At 41.2% G+C, this 12,418-nt stretch overlaps 1 protein-coding gene across 2 annotated transcripts in view; it reads left to right on the top strand.

The window, feature by feature from the left end:
- The window catches only part of MAPKAP1 (MAPK associated protein 1), a 90,388-nt gene that overhangs the window by 7,322 nt on the left and 70,648 nt on the right, over positions 1-12,418 (top strand). For both annotated transcript variants that reach the window (XM_069873459.1, XM_069873458.1), the window contains exons 2-4: positions 250-574; positions 4,050-4,139; positions 8,190-8,338. In XM_069873459.1, the coding sequence (XP_069729560.1) occupies positions 316-574; positions 4,050-4,139; positions 8,190-8,338 (498 nt within the window). In that variant the 5' untranslated portion in view covers positions 250-315. The remainder of the gene's footprint in view (positions 1-249; positions 575-4,049; positions 4,140-8,189; positions 8,339-12,418) is intronic.

The raw sequence follows: 12,418 nt of genomic DNA, 5'->3' as shown, positions 1-12,418 counted from the left end.
GTAGAGTAATAGGACCTATCTGGAGGGGTCTGTTCTGTTCAGTTGTCTTGGGATTTGGGTTTTGGGCTGCCCTGTGGACCACTGTTCTGTAAGTGGCTCTCAGCCAGCAGGGCGACTTAGGAAAACTGGAGCAGAATTAGAATAATTCAGTGTACAAACCAAAGTCAGTTAAATTTTGTGCATCCAAAATATAACCCTTCTTGAATCAGGGGCTTGTTTTCTAAAATACTGTGTACATTGTATTTCTAGGTACATGTGTCCATGGAGCAAGATGGAGAGAAGATAATATGGTGAGGTGGTGGACCTGGGGGCAGAATGGCTTTCCTGGACAACCCGACCATTATACTTGCTCACATTCGGCAGTCGCATGTGACCAGTGATGACACAGGGATGTGCGAAATGGTCCTGATAGATCATGATGTTGACCTGGAGAAGTTCAATCCCTCGTCAGCGTATGGGGACAGTGGTTCTGAAACACAGGGGAGCAATGGTGAGACTCAGGGCTATGTATATTCCCAATCAGTCGATATTACCTCAAGCTGGGACTTTGGAATTAGAAGACGATCAAACACAGGTAAGTGACATTTCCAGCAAAGGTAACATCAGCCATTTAAATTCATTTGCTGTTAATCTGGGTTGCATGGACAAACCAAAGCATGGCCAGCCAGGTATCTGTCACACTTCTTCTTTAAGGTGGAGATCCTTTCTATAGAAGGCTGTGTAATGATTCAGTTACTTCAGTGTGCTGTCAGCCGAGTTTTAATTGCTGTTTTAGTTATTCATGTTAAGAGGAACATTGAGGGAGTCAGTTTTACATGTTAAAAAAAAATATCTAAATTGTAAAGACATCAAGTCTGAATCCAAAGTACCTGAACAGCCTTTGATGTTTCTATTGTTAATGTCTGAAGGGGTGGCAACTCTTGAACAGCGTGGTTATTTTCTGAGAAAAATCTACCTAGTGAGGCATCAAATCTATTTGTTATAAAAGAGAGGAATGAAGTCTGATGTGAGCCAGCAAAATGAATGATTTGTCTGTATTTTGTCTCCTAAAGTTTTATTTCTGAGGAGAACTTCGGGCTGGGATTTAAGTTTCCGCATTAGGAAACACAAGGGTGGGCTGCTTTTCAATATGCACTCAGCTTGTCTTGACTGAAGAAAGCTGTCCTGTTGTTGATTCGTGTGAGGGGTATTCAGACTCCTACCAGTAGCCAAGAAGTGCTGTGAACAAAAATGCTGCAATATAAATATATGTAAAGGTTGGTGTGGGGTCAATGCTGATCTCTCTTTCTGTGTTACAGTATGCATTATTTCAAATGATTTCTGAAGGTATTATAACACCACCTAGAGCTCAGAGAAAACATCTGTGCTCGACCTGCCAAGTGAAGCAGTATGTGGAACTGAATACCTTGAAGTCCCTTTTACAAATAGGAAGTTGTCAAGAGTTAGAGAAAAGTGAGGGTGCTGATGTGTGCTGGAGAGTGGGATTTGGGAATAAGCTGGATATAGAGTGCAACTGACTTTAGGGTGTGGGGAAGAGTTCAGTGTCCCAGGCTTGTTCTTTGGAAAGCAGGTAATGAGTTTCAGGTTTGGAGAGAGAAGATAGTTTCATTCTGTGTCTCAGCAGGTAATAGTGCCAGGCTTTTTTTACATGCAGGTTCTTCTTTGTTCTCCTTGGGTTTATACAGAGATAAATAAAATGATTTCTGCTTGTGCTGGCTTTAACCATTGGTTTTGGATGGCATAGAACTTGTTATTATTACCTTTTGCAAAGCTGTTTTGTTATCAAGTACCTTACCAGGGTTGTATCCTTTTCATAAATAGTAGAAATAATGAGTGGCTGTGGAAAATGGCACACCTCTGTAGAGGCTGCAGAAGTGTTGGTTGGTTCTTCTTGTGTGGGTGTGCAAACCTGGAAGTGAATTTTCTGTGTATTCTGGTATTGGATGTAGCCCCTCAGTCTTGCAAGAGACCCACAGGGCATGAGACGCATCTGGGTGTTGTGCATTGTGACTGGGGAGAGCACAGGGCTGTCTGCCATGGAATATTCTGGCTCTGCAGGAGCTGGGTGGGCCATAGGTGCTTTTCAGCCCCAAGCTCCATCTTCTCACTCCCTTGTGTCAGCCACATCCAGATGGTTTTAACCAAACCGAAGTGGTGACATGTCTGTGCAATGTGGGGTGTGCAGGAAAGCAGCAGCTTCTCCCAGCCCGCGTGCCTGGGAACAAAGGTGCCTTTGGCTGCTAAAGTTAATGAAACGAGATCCACAGCTGGTCAGTGACATTTTTCACTCAGAAAGCTTTCAAACTAACATGCTTCTTGTGGGAATGAATCTTAAATAATTCAGACTTCTAATAGGTACTGGTGATTCCATCTTTGGAGTTGCTGTAACACAGTCCTACAGTAAATGATCATTTGTGATCCACTGCAGAGAGTGGAGTGGGATGGAGTTGGTGAGGAGGAGGTCTGTGCCATAGTATGTTTTGACGAAGGGTGAAAATATCAAACAAGAGAAAACCAGTCATTATTCTTATTTCTGTTCTACTTTTTTCCTTTATCCGTTGTTTACATATGACTTTAACAGATACTTTATGATGGCCCGTTTGGGAAGAAAGGATTTGGAAGGTAATTTTGAGCTCCAGTCTGGACAGCAGTTGGAAAAAAGCAGTTTTTTCTTTCAAAATAAAATATCTGCACTTCAGTAGTATTTTACCCAATATTTAAACTTAAAAGCAGGGATGCTACTTCTCTTACTTAATGAAGAGTAAGATACATAGAGGTCTTCAGGCACTAACCTCCTGTTGACTTAAATGGGAAATGGGCAGCAAGTCCCTGTCTGTGCCTGTACCCCAAAGTGCTTGTTACAGCTGTAAGCCTCCAAGTGTTAGTTCTGTCATCAGTTCTCAGGTTGAGAGCTTTTATGAAGGGGAAAAAAAAAAAATCACTTCTGTGTCCACTATTCAGTTCAAAGAGTAAATGTAAAAGAATAGGAGGGATAGAAAGTATTTATTAACCTTTCTTTAATTGGTGAAATGGCTCAGGGAACTCAAATTGTATCTAAAAACTGTCAGAGTAATTTAGCATTTTGGAATCTCTTCCACAAACCCAGTTTAGTTAATGAATGGTCTCAACGCATCAACATTGTTAATATATCCAGCAAATTGTTTCCCTCAGTGATCGACGTCATTAGTCCTGCTCTCCAGTCTAAGCCACTTTCCTGTTTGGAGCGGCCACTTCGTAGCATCCCTTTTTTCCTTGTGACCGTTGCCTTGGGTGGCTTCTCCTGGGTGCAGCTGACCTTGTCCCAAGGGATCGGGCTGTTAACAGAGATATCATGCAGTGTTACCTGCTACCCTGCCTGTCAGCACTTGGGTCTGTAGCTGTTTGAGGCTTTTTCCAGACCCTGTTTTGAAGGTGGGGTCAAAATATACGTAAAGAAATATGATATTCATTTTAAGGTTTGACTAATGTTGTGATGATACAAATCATTTATTTTACTACCTATAAACTGTTCCAGCACACTGAAGAAAAAGCTATGCTAATTTATATAGCTTTGACATTTTATAATTTTCATGATTTTTAGATAAAGGATTTTATATTTAAAACTTTAATAGTCTAGTCTGAGTTCATTTATCTTTAATTTTTGAAACGGGTAGAGTAATTCATAACAGTAATTTTATTCCTGTAATGTAATATTCACTTCAGTTCATTTGTGCATTAAAATTCCTTTAAGACCGTTATTAATGATTTATATAATGAAATGTCATATTAATCACAGAAGTTTTCACATTTTATTATTCTCTTCCATGTTAATACTATCTTTATGATCTCTATTAATGTTTTATATCCTCTAATTTCAATTATAAATCAAGCACATTTTCATGTTTTTGTTGGTATTTGCTTTTCAGGGGTGCCACCTTTAAAATTTTATGACTTTTCCCCCCTACATGTGCAGTATAAAACATCTTTATTCATATCAAGGTAGTTAATTATGTCTTTGTTTATAGTAAACTTTCATTGACAAACTTATAGTTGTAATATTTCTTTTCAAGCTCAGAGACTCGAACGTCTGCGGAAAGAGAGGCAAAATCAGATAAAATGCAAAAATGTTCAGTGGAAAGACAGAAACACTTCCTGCTCAGGTAAAACCAAAGATCTTCTCTTTTCCTACTCGCTTTATTTCTGCTTTTGGTGCTTACAGCATTTTTGGTTTGTAGTTTTCATTTAAGCTTTCAGAGCACAGAGGAAACACTCTATACTGTCTGTGCCCCCTGTTCCCCAGTCCTGGTCCCTGTGGTTTCTGGACGGGGTCCGTGTGCTGCAGGCAGCTCGCTGGCTCTCAGCTGTGCTGGGGCAGGCGTTCCGCTGCTTTGATAAAGGCAAAGCACAGAGAAGAGGGTTAAAACCCAGTCTGCTGGTCTGAACTAATTTGAGTGACTGCTTTATTTTGCAGTCTAAGTTATTAATACAGTGTATGTGTTCTGTCATCTCATAGCATCATTGTCTTCTATGCTTTCTATTGTCTCAGTGAGCAAGAAATGGAGACAGGGAAGCTCTTAGTGTCATTGTGAGGTGTGTAGGGAACAGGACGTCTCTGCTCAGTGGGTAGGTGCTTGGCAAGTATCTGTATTTGGAATGCAGGGTCATTTTCTCTGTGTAAGTTATGGCTTTCCAGCTGTTTCCAGTCGTGTTTGGTGCACCAGGTGTGATGAAGAATTTTGTAGAGACTAATTTTATAGAATATTTTTGTGATTAGTTTTCTAGGTAAGGAGAAAATCTTAAGAAGTCATGTGTATGTATGACCTACTTAAATAAAGGTGTAATAAATGCTGCCTTAGCCTACCTAGACTTTCCCTGGAAAAAATGGTGTCACTGATTCCCAAAAAAAAAAATACTATTCTTACTATTCTTTTCTTTAAAAAAAAAAAAATCTATAATTAATTATTTCCAGCTGGCTGTTCCTCATAGTTTCAGCTGTAATATATGAATATATGAAATGAAAAATCTGTCTCAGATCTCTCATTTAGAGCTCACACCCATATCTGTTCCTGCTGTATCTGCCCCATTTTCAGACCTCTGTATGGTCTGTCATGCCTACTTCTCTCAAAATTTGTGGGCACCTTAATGAGATCCCTGTGTAATCTCCTTGCTGTGCCCAAATCTGTGTATCTTCCTGGCTGTCATTTGCAGAACTCTCTCCAGCTCTATGGTCTCTTTTCCAGAGGAGCAAAAGAAGCTGCTCACATGGGCAGCACGGTTGCACTAATCCTTAGAACAGCGTTCGGCTGTGTCTGATGCCTCTCTTAATGCGTTCTGAAATGTTTTTTGCCTTTCGACTTCTGTAAGCAGAGCTGTAGGTTTTAAAGTTTAATCTACCGTAACCTCCAACTCTCTTTGCTTGGTGTTTTACAGTGTTTGGGCAATGACGGTGCAGTTCTTTCTCCTTTATCTCTTCCTCTGTGCTGCCCGCTCTTTTTTCACACAGCATTGTGCTCAGCCCCCGATTCCTGCTGGCTTGATGCCGGCTGTGGTTTTTTTGTGTGGGCTCCTCCAGGACAGTCCATCCCTTTGACGCGCTGCCTGATGACCGTCCATCAGCCAGTGGTGTCCCCTCTGCGCGAGTGTGCGAGGGCTGCAGGTGGGCAGATCGGCCCCTCCCTGCTGCAGGCACATTTAAACAAAAAGTCAGCCGGTTCCATAAAACCCACAGGCCCTCGGTGTCTGCCTTTGTTCACAGAGATGGTTTTCCTTCTCTCCTTGGTCACTGAGACTCTGCATGGTTGTCACTGCAGCACAGTAGGAGAAGGCTGGGGAAAAGAGGAGCTAAAGGATATAGAGGAGGTATCCCGTGTCCTGTATGTGTGAGACTGTCTGCTCTGTTCCTTGAGTTCAGCAGATTTAGGCTTGATATGAGGAAGAATTTCTTCACCATGATAATGGTGAGGCGTTGGAACTGGTTGCCAAGGGAAATTGTGGCTGCCCCATCCCTGGAGGTGTTCAAGGCCAGGTTGTATGGGGCCTTGGGCAGCCTGATCTAGTGGGAGGCGTCCCTGCCCTTTGCAGGGGGGTTGGAACTAGATGATCTTTTAGGTCCCTTCCAACCCTAACTATTCTATGATTCTATGTAGAACAACTCATCTCACTAGCACAACCACAAAAGCTGAAGAATGCTTACGGGGTAGGCCAGTAGCAAAATTTAGTCTTCATTAAGAATCAAACGTTGTGCAGTTAAAGCTAGTTTAATGTAAAAATTTGAGCTGTTTTTTTCCCTGAAATTTGAGGCTTTTAAATGCTTTCTTAGTGTTTTTCATTTGATCTCTCATGCCTGAGTCTGTTGGGGGGTATTTGACACAATGCTCGGGGAGGTGGTAGTTTTTCAGAAAACTCGTCTGTCTTCTAGCTTTTTGCTCAAATCTTTAGGAAGTTTTGGATTCCTTTTCCTATGTGAACTGATGTTTTTGAAACTATCAAGTTTTGTAGAAAAGGAAAACTGTCTCAGGCAGCTGAATTTACAGTTGTACAGAATGGACAACATTGCTGAAACACTTCGGCTGTGAGCTATTGGGCTGGGCTAAAAGCTGTACAAAACTCAAAGCAAAACAGATGTCACAGTAATGGGTTCAGAAGAATTCCAGAGATCCTTCTTTTGCTCATCCCAACAAAGGAAATGATCAACAAATCATCTTAACATTTCCCTAGAGACAAAACTTGCTTTTTCACTTGAACCAATCAAACTATTATGTTGGATTCCATGCAGAGTATTTTCCATATGTCCAATAAGTGCCAGCAAGGGGTACTGCTCTAGAGTAATTCAGATTATTTTAAAAATCAGAGATAAGATTGCTATAATGGAGTTCAAGTTGCCACATTTAAAAGGGATTTAATCAAGCATTTTTGGTGAAACGCAGCCTCTCACAAGGCTGCTGGGTATCTCACAGTGCCAGTATTTAGCACTTTGGCCAACTGTCTGCATTTTCAGGCAATCTGCTGATAAAAATAAGCACAGCTTTGGACTAGTTATCATTTGACAAGTTTTAAATTCACATATTAGGAAATTAAACAGCTCCCAGCAGATCGAGTCCCGAGTCACCCTGCCTCGGGAGTGGCTCCATTTCCCTGGAGGTGTAATGTGTAAATGTTGGTGATGCAAGAGAACCCGCCTGCAGGAGCACAGGGCAGAGCCAGTCTGGGAGAGCTGATGCTGCTTCTCCGGCAGTGATTGATGGAGATTGGGGGAACTCGGTTCCTAGAGCAGATGTGGAATAAACTTGTCCAGATTCAGTCACAGTTTCTTGCAGATGAGACCCATTGATGCTAACAGGCTGAAACACTCCAGGCTCTGTCCTGGTTTGTGGTGTCCTTACAACATAAGAAGCCCTAATTCTTATTTTTTTTTAAGTACGTCTGTAAATTTTGGGTCAAACTGTTGCTGAGAATTTAGCTGTGCAGTTTCTTCGTGTGAGAATTGCTGCTTGTTGGAGGCTTTTACAAACCTTCACAGGCCACACACAGAACTCACTGGCTCTTACCACCTCGGTTTTTAAAAAGCTGTTTTTTTAATTGTCCAGGCTGTTTGTCCAGAATGGTGTTTTCAGGTTTGACTTTTTTGTGAGAGGAGACCCCGTACAGTCTACTGTAACGAGAAATCTGAAGAAATTATTTGTTTGCATCAGGTGTAGCCCCAGGCCTGCTACTCACAGCACAGTGATGCTGTAATATAATCATGGGGTGCTGCAATGTTGCCCTGTAGTGTTCCATAATATCATGGGTTACAAGGTCATTTTGAAACGCTTTTGTGTGGCACATTGTAGATGCGTGAACAGTCCTTTTGCATAGCATTTACTGTTCATTGAGGGAAAGGTAGGCAAGCAGAAAGACTTGGAATGTACAAGTGTCTCTTTGAAACTCTGTTTTTGGTCTTGACTCAAGTGGATCTTGTAGCAATCGGTTCCATTCTCTCTATGGGAAAAAGTTAATCCTTTTCCTCAGCCTAAACAGTAGCATCATTCAAACTTCTCATGGTTTCATGCTTTGGGCTGTGGAGGAGTGGTGGTAGATTCTGCCCTGCTAAAACATTTGTTCTTTTATATACTTGATTGTGTTCTCTCACTTATAATGTTCTCTTTCTGTCGTGCACAGTAGCCTCTGTACAACTCCAGTACAACTACTCTGATCTCTTTTCTGATCTGCAGCAGAGGAGCTGAGCTCACTATTTGAAAAGAAGAATTTCAGAGTAAAATCTCCGTGTTCTGGGAAGCAGTCCATACTGTCTGTGCGACTGGAACAGTGTCCACTGCAGCTGAACAACCCCTTCAATGAGTATTCAAAGTTCGATGGCAAGGTAAGTGGATTTTCTCTCGTATCTAGGATGCCTCTGACATGAAGATCGTGGGCTTTAGGTAGTTCTTGTGTATATTTACTTGTTTACACTTTAATTAGACGTTATAGTAGGCCATCAGTTATTCTGAAGTGGCTACCAAGAAACGTGCTCTTCTAGCCTTAAATAGGAAGGTTCCAGGTTCAGTAGAAGCATCTCTTCAGTTTGCATTACAGAATTACAGCCTTACCACCAGGCGTTCCTTGTCTTGGTATTGTCTTCTCCAGCAGGTAGGTCAGGTGAACATTTAGTTTGGTGGAGCCCTGAGACCATTTGTATAAATGATCGGTCCTTTGCCATTTAAAAAAGTGTTCTGTCGAGCCACATTGCAGCACGTGCTGAATATTCCATGATTTCTGCTACCTTTATCCTCGAAGTGCTCCAAAGAGTGGAGGAAGCCACTGTCTGTTTTGTGGTGGAAAACTGAAGCATAGATAGTGCAGTATCTGGGGAGAAAAAGGACAAAGCAATGTAGTTCTGCTTGAGTGCTCGTTTGTCTAACAGCCGGAGGAGGCTTGCTGCAAACCTGTGAGGTCGAATTTGTTCAAGAGCCTGCACCTGATGTTACTTGCAGTTGCAAATTTCTGTCTTTCTGTGTGTGCAGTTTAGTTACTCTGTGTTGTCAAATATTTTTCTCTGTCATAAACTGCAGTACAAACACTGGTGTGATGGATCAGTGTCATGTTGTTCCAAAACAATTATAAATACTGCACAGATCTGTTTTCTGCTGGATTTGTTTGCGGAGCCTCCTGTGGGAGTGTGGAGTTTGAGCTTCATTACCATTGTGATGGAAGAATTTCATATTCTGTTAAGTGTTCTTGAAGCAGAAAGTCAGAGATGTGATTCCACCAGCGTATCTGGAAGTGGTTAGAACATTTGTGAAGTGGTGACTTGCGGACTATGAGGTCCATGTAGCAAAAGCTGCCTCTCTCATTATTTCTTACTTACTGGTATTTAGTAATTAGTGCTAACTCGATTTTTCGCTATTTCCGCTCTCGTTAATGAGCGGCAACTGTACTTTAACACTGACACCACTAAGATGCCTTTTTTCAAAACTCAAAGCTTGCTGTTCTTATGTCAGGAAATTTCAGTTTGGCAAACATTTAAATGTGCTTCCAGCAGTCATGCACAGAGGAAGTAAAAATGAAATACTACTTTATGAAGAGAAGTTTATTGTAATTCAGAGGTCCCAGTCTTGGTGGCTGAATACTTGAGCGTGACTTGGCTGCCTGCGGGAATCTTCCTCAGAAACTTGAGGAATTTCAGCAGGTTTCCTTCCCACTTCGATAATCCAAACTTCTTTTCACTGTATTGAAGGAATTGTATTGACTGTAATGAACATTTAATGTTCATGTTTTAAGTCTGATAGCTCTAGCAGGTGTTTGGTCAATTTGAAGGAAATTGATTGTAACCTAGAAATCAAAATACCTTTTTAACTCACCAAAATAATTGAATTGACATTTTGTTAGAGCATAATCTCATTATATTAATTTTAACAGCATTGTTTATATTAGTCTGATAAGTTTGTCAATAGCATGCTTATCAAATGTATTCTCTATTGCCTGTGTATTGTCTGTTTTTAACCATCTTCTTGTCCATCTGTGATAGAGAAGAAACATCAGTTCAGTAGTGAGATTTTTGGCTTCAATTTTGTTGTATTTGCAGACAACAATGCAGAATCGAGAGCCATCCAGCTCTTAAAAATTCCTTGTAATGAAAGACCATGGGTCTCGTGTTTATTGATAATGGATGAGCGGTATTTTTCACATAAATACCATTGTTTCAGGGAACGGTGCCTGGCTTATTTACATAATTAACAGAGCCACACATCTCTTGGGGGAACGGTACATAATTGGGGAGAGGCAGGGGGGTGAGGAGGGGCTGGGGGCCTAATTAAACATGTCTTCAAAAAACCTTACTTAATTATGTATTTACTCAAGGGATGACAGTGGCTCCAAAAATCTTTAAGATCATAAAGAGGCCCTTGCTTTCTGTATGTGTGTGTTTTGTAGTGCAGGTCTCTCTGCTGGATAAAGCCCACGCTGTGGTTACTGGCAGAGTGTGAGGGAAGCTCTTCCCTTGCTGTGTCTGAGTCCTTTGTTCGTGTCTGTACTCAGCTCAACTACGCTGAGTGGTCTGAACCCACCACTCATTCAGCTCCCCAGCCAACCTGAAATTGAGTAAATGCATCCTCTTCAGGGTCCTTCCCCACCTCCAGTGTTTGTGTTGTTTTAAGCTGATCACTTAAAGATAAGAAAATAGGGTATGCTGTAATATCAACCAGGCCAATTTATTAAAAACCACATGCCTCACAGGTGTTTTCTGCCAGATTCAGTGTCGTTTTCATAACCACTTCTGCAATTTTATGAAATAATAAAATTTTAAAGCACTCTAATTTCTTCTTGTTCTGATCGGTGCATTAATTATCAAAATAGTAGAGAGTATGGCTTGTGAAATGCAACCACAGTCAAGCATTCTAATCAGCTCAAGAATTCTGGTGGTTCTTACCCCAGTGCTCCACAGGACACAGCTGTGACAAAAGGCACGGTCGCAGTGACCACGCTTTGCTGTGTCTTCCAGTTTTTCCTTAAAACAGGTAAAGTAAACTGAATCCTTGCCTTATCATTTAATAAATCATGAAAATTCTTGTCAAGAGTATTGCATGAAAGGAAGCAATTAGTTATTTATAATTACTTCAGTTTTCATTTGTATAAAAAATTACGTGAAGGCTTAAGAAATCAGTGGCCAAATTGATTTCCTTTATCTGCATGCAAATTACGTTATTGTCCATTATACAGGTAAGTTCATGCACATTTCTGTTTACAGAATCTGGGAAATGTAGTTTTGATGTCTTGCGTACATCTGATAAGGTTGGGATAGTAAGACTGATCATAAGACAGATTATGGGTTGGGAAGTCACAGGCAGGTGCCACAAGTAAAACACAAGTGATAAAGTGGTTGGTCACGCAACTGAGACTCAGGATGTTCCGTTTACCTACACAAACCTGCTTGCTTTCATTAATTGTCTTAGCAGCACGTGTTGTTTCTTCATTCTTTGTTAAGACTGTGTCTTTTCAGATCACAAGTGTAACTTGCCTGAGTTGCTGGAAAGCATGGCAACGCGTTTTCTCTGAGATATTAATCTTCAGGGATGCTAGTTTAGTATGGTATTAGTATCAGGGCTGTTCCACTGCATGGCTGTTCCCACTGGTAAGAGAAATGCTACCAAGATGTCTGTAGTTACTGGATTAAAAGAATATTGCGCTGGAACTCAGCTTTGTAAGAGCTGCAGACTGAACGAGTAGCTCCTGCTGAAGCCTCTGTTTGCAGTTCACCTTGAAACCACCTCCGAACCCAGCCCACATTCTGTTTTCTTCCAAGTCTCTGCTACCTTTAAGAAACGTTAATCACCAAAATGTCTTGTCAGTCCACTTTTTGGCTGCTCCTCCATCCCCAGAGGAATGTCACGGAAGTCAGAAGGGCTACAGGACAGTCAACACAGGTGCTAGAGGTGCGAAGTAGGCAGGAGGAAAGCTGGAAAACCACAGTCAGAGTGTGAGGAAGGGTTCCTTCAGGTTTAGAATAAACTTGAGTTGCAAGGCCCAGAACCTTTCCTGCGTGCAGACCAGAGTTTCTCAAGATGTTTTCATTTCTGTTTTTATTTCTGCTCATTGAAAGTGAAGATTTAAAGAAGTCTGCTTTTTCTGACCTTACAGGGGTTTTGTGGGCGTACCTCATTACTGGAGGTAATTTAAATAAAATGGGTCAACGTGATTTTTGGCTAGAATGTGAGGAATGGTCCCTCTGTATGGGGTTACAGGGTTCCTTGTGGCTAATTTGGGTAATGGGTTAAAACCCAATAATTTCTCTTGTAGCAACTGTTTTTAAAATGGTGCTGTAGAAAGCATGGGGGAAGGGATAATTCATGAGTGCTAATTGCTTGGCTGTTAATTTTCATAAGTGTTGATAGAAGCAGTTCCTTAAATTAAACTTTGTTTAAAATGTATCAGGGGAAATATTCCACAATGTCGGGCCTGAAGTGAA

The sequence above is a fragment of the Phaenicophaeus curvirostris genome, chromosome 20, assembly GCF_032191515.1.
Source record: "Phaenicophaeus curvirostris isolate KB17595 chromosome 20, BPBGC_Pcur_1.0, whole genome shotgun sequence".
Taxonomy (NCBI): Eukaryota; Metazoa; Chordata; class Aves; order Cuculiformes; family Cuculidae; genus Phaenicophaeus; species Phaenicophaeus curvirostris.
This window is presented reverse-complemented; position numbering and strand designations above follow the sequence as displayed.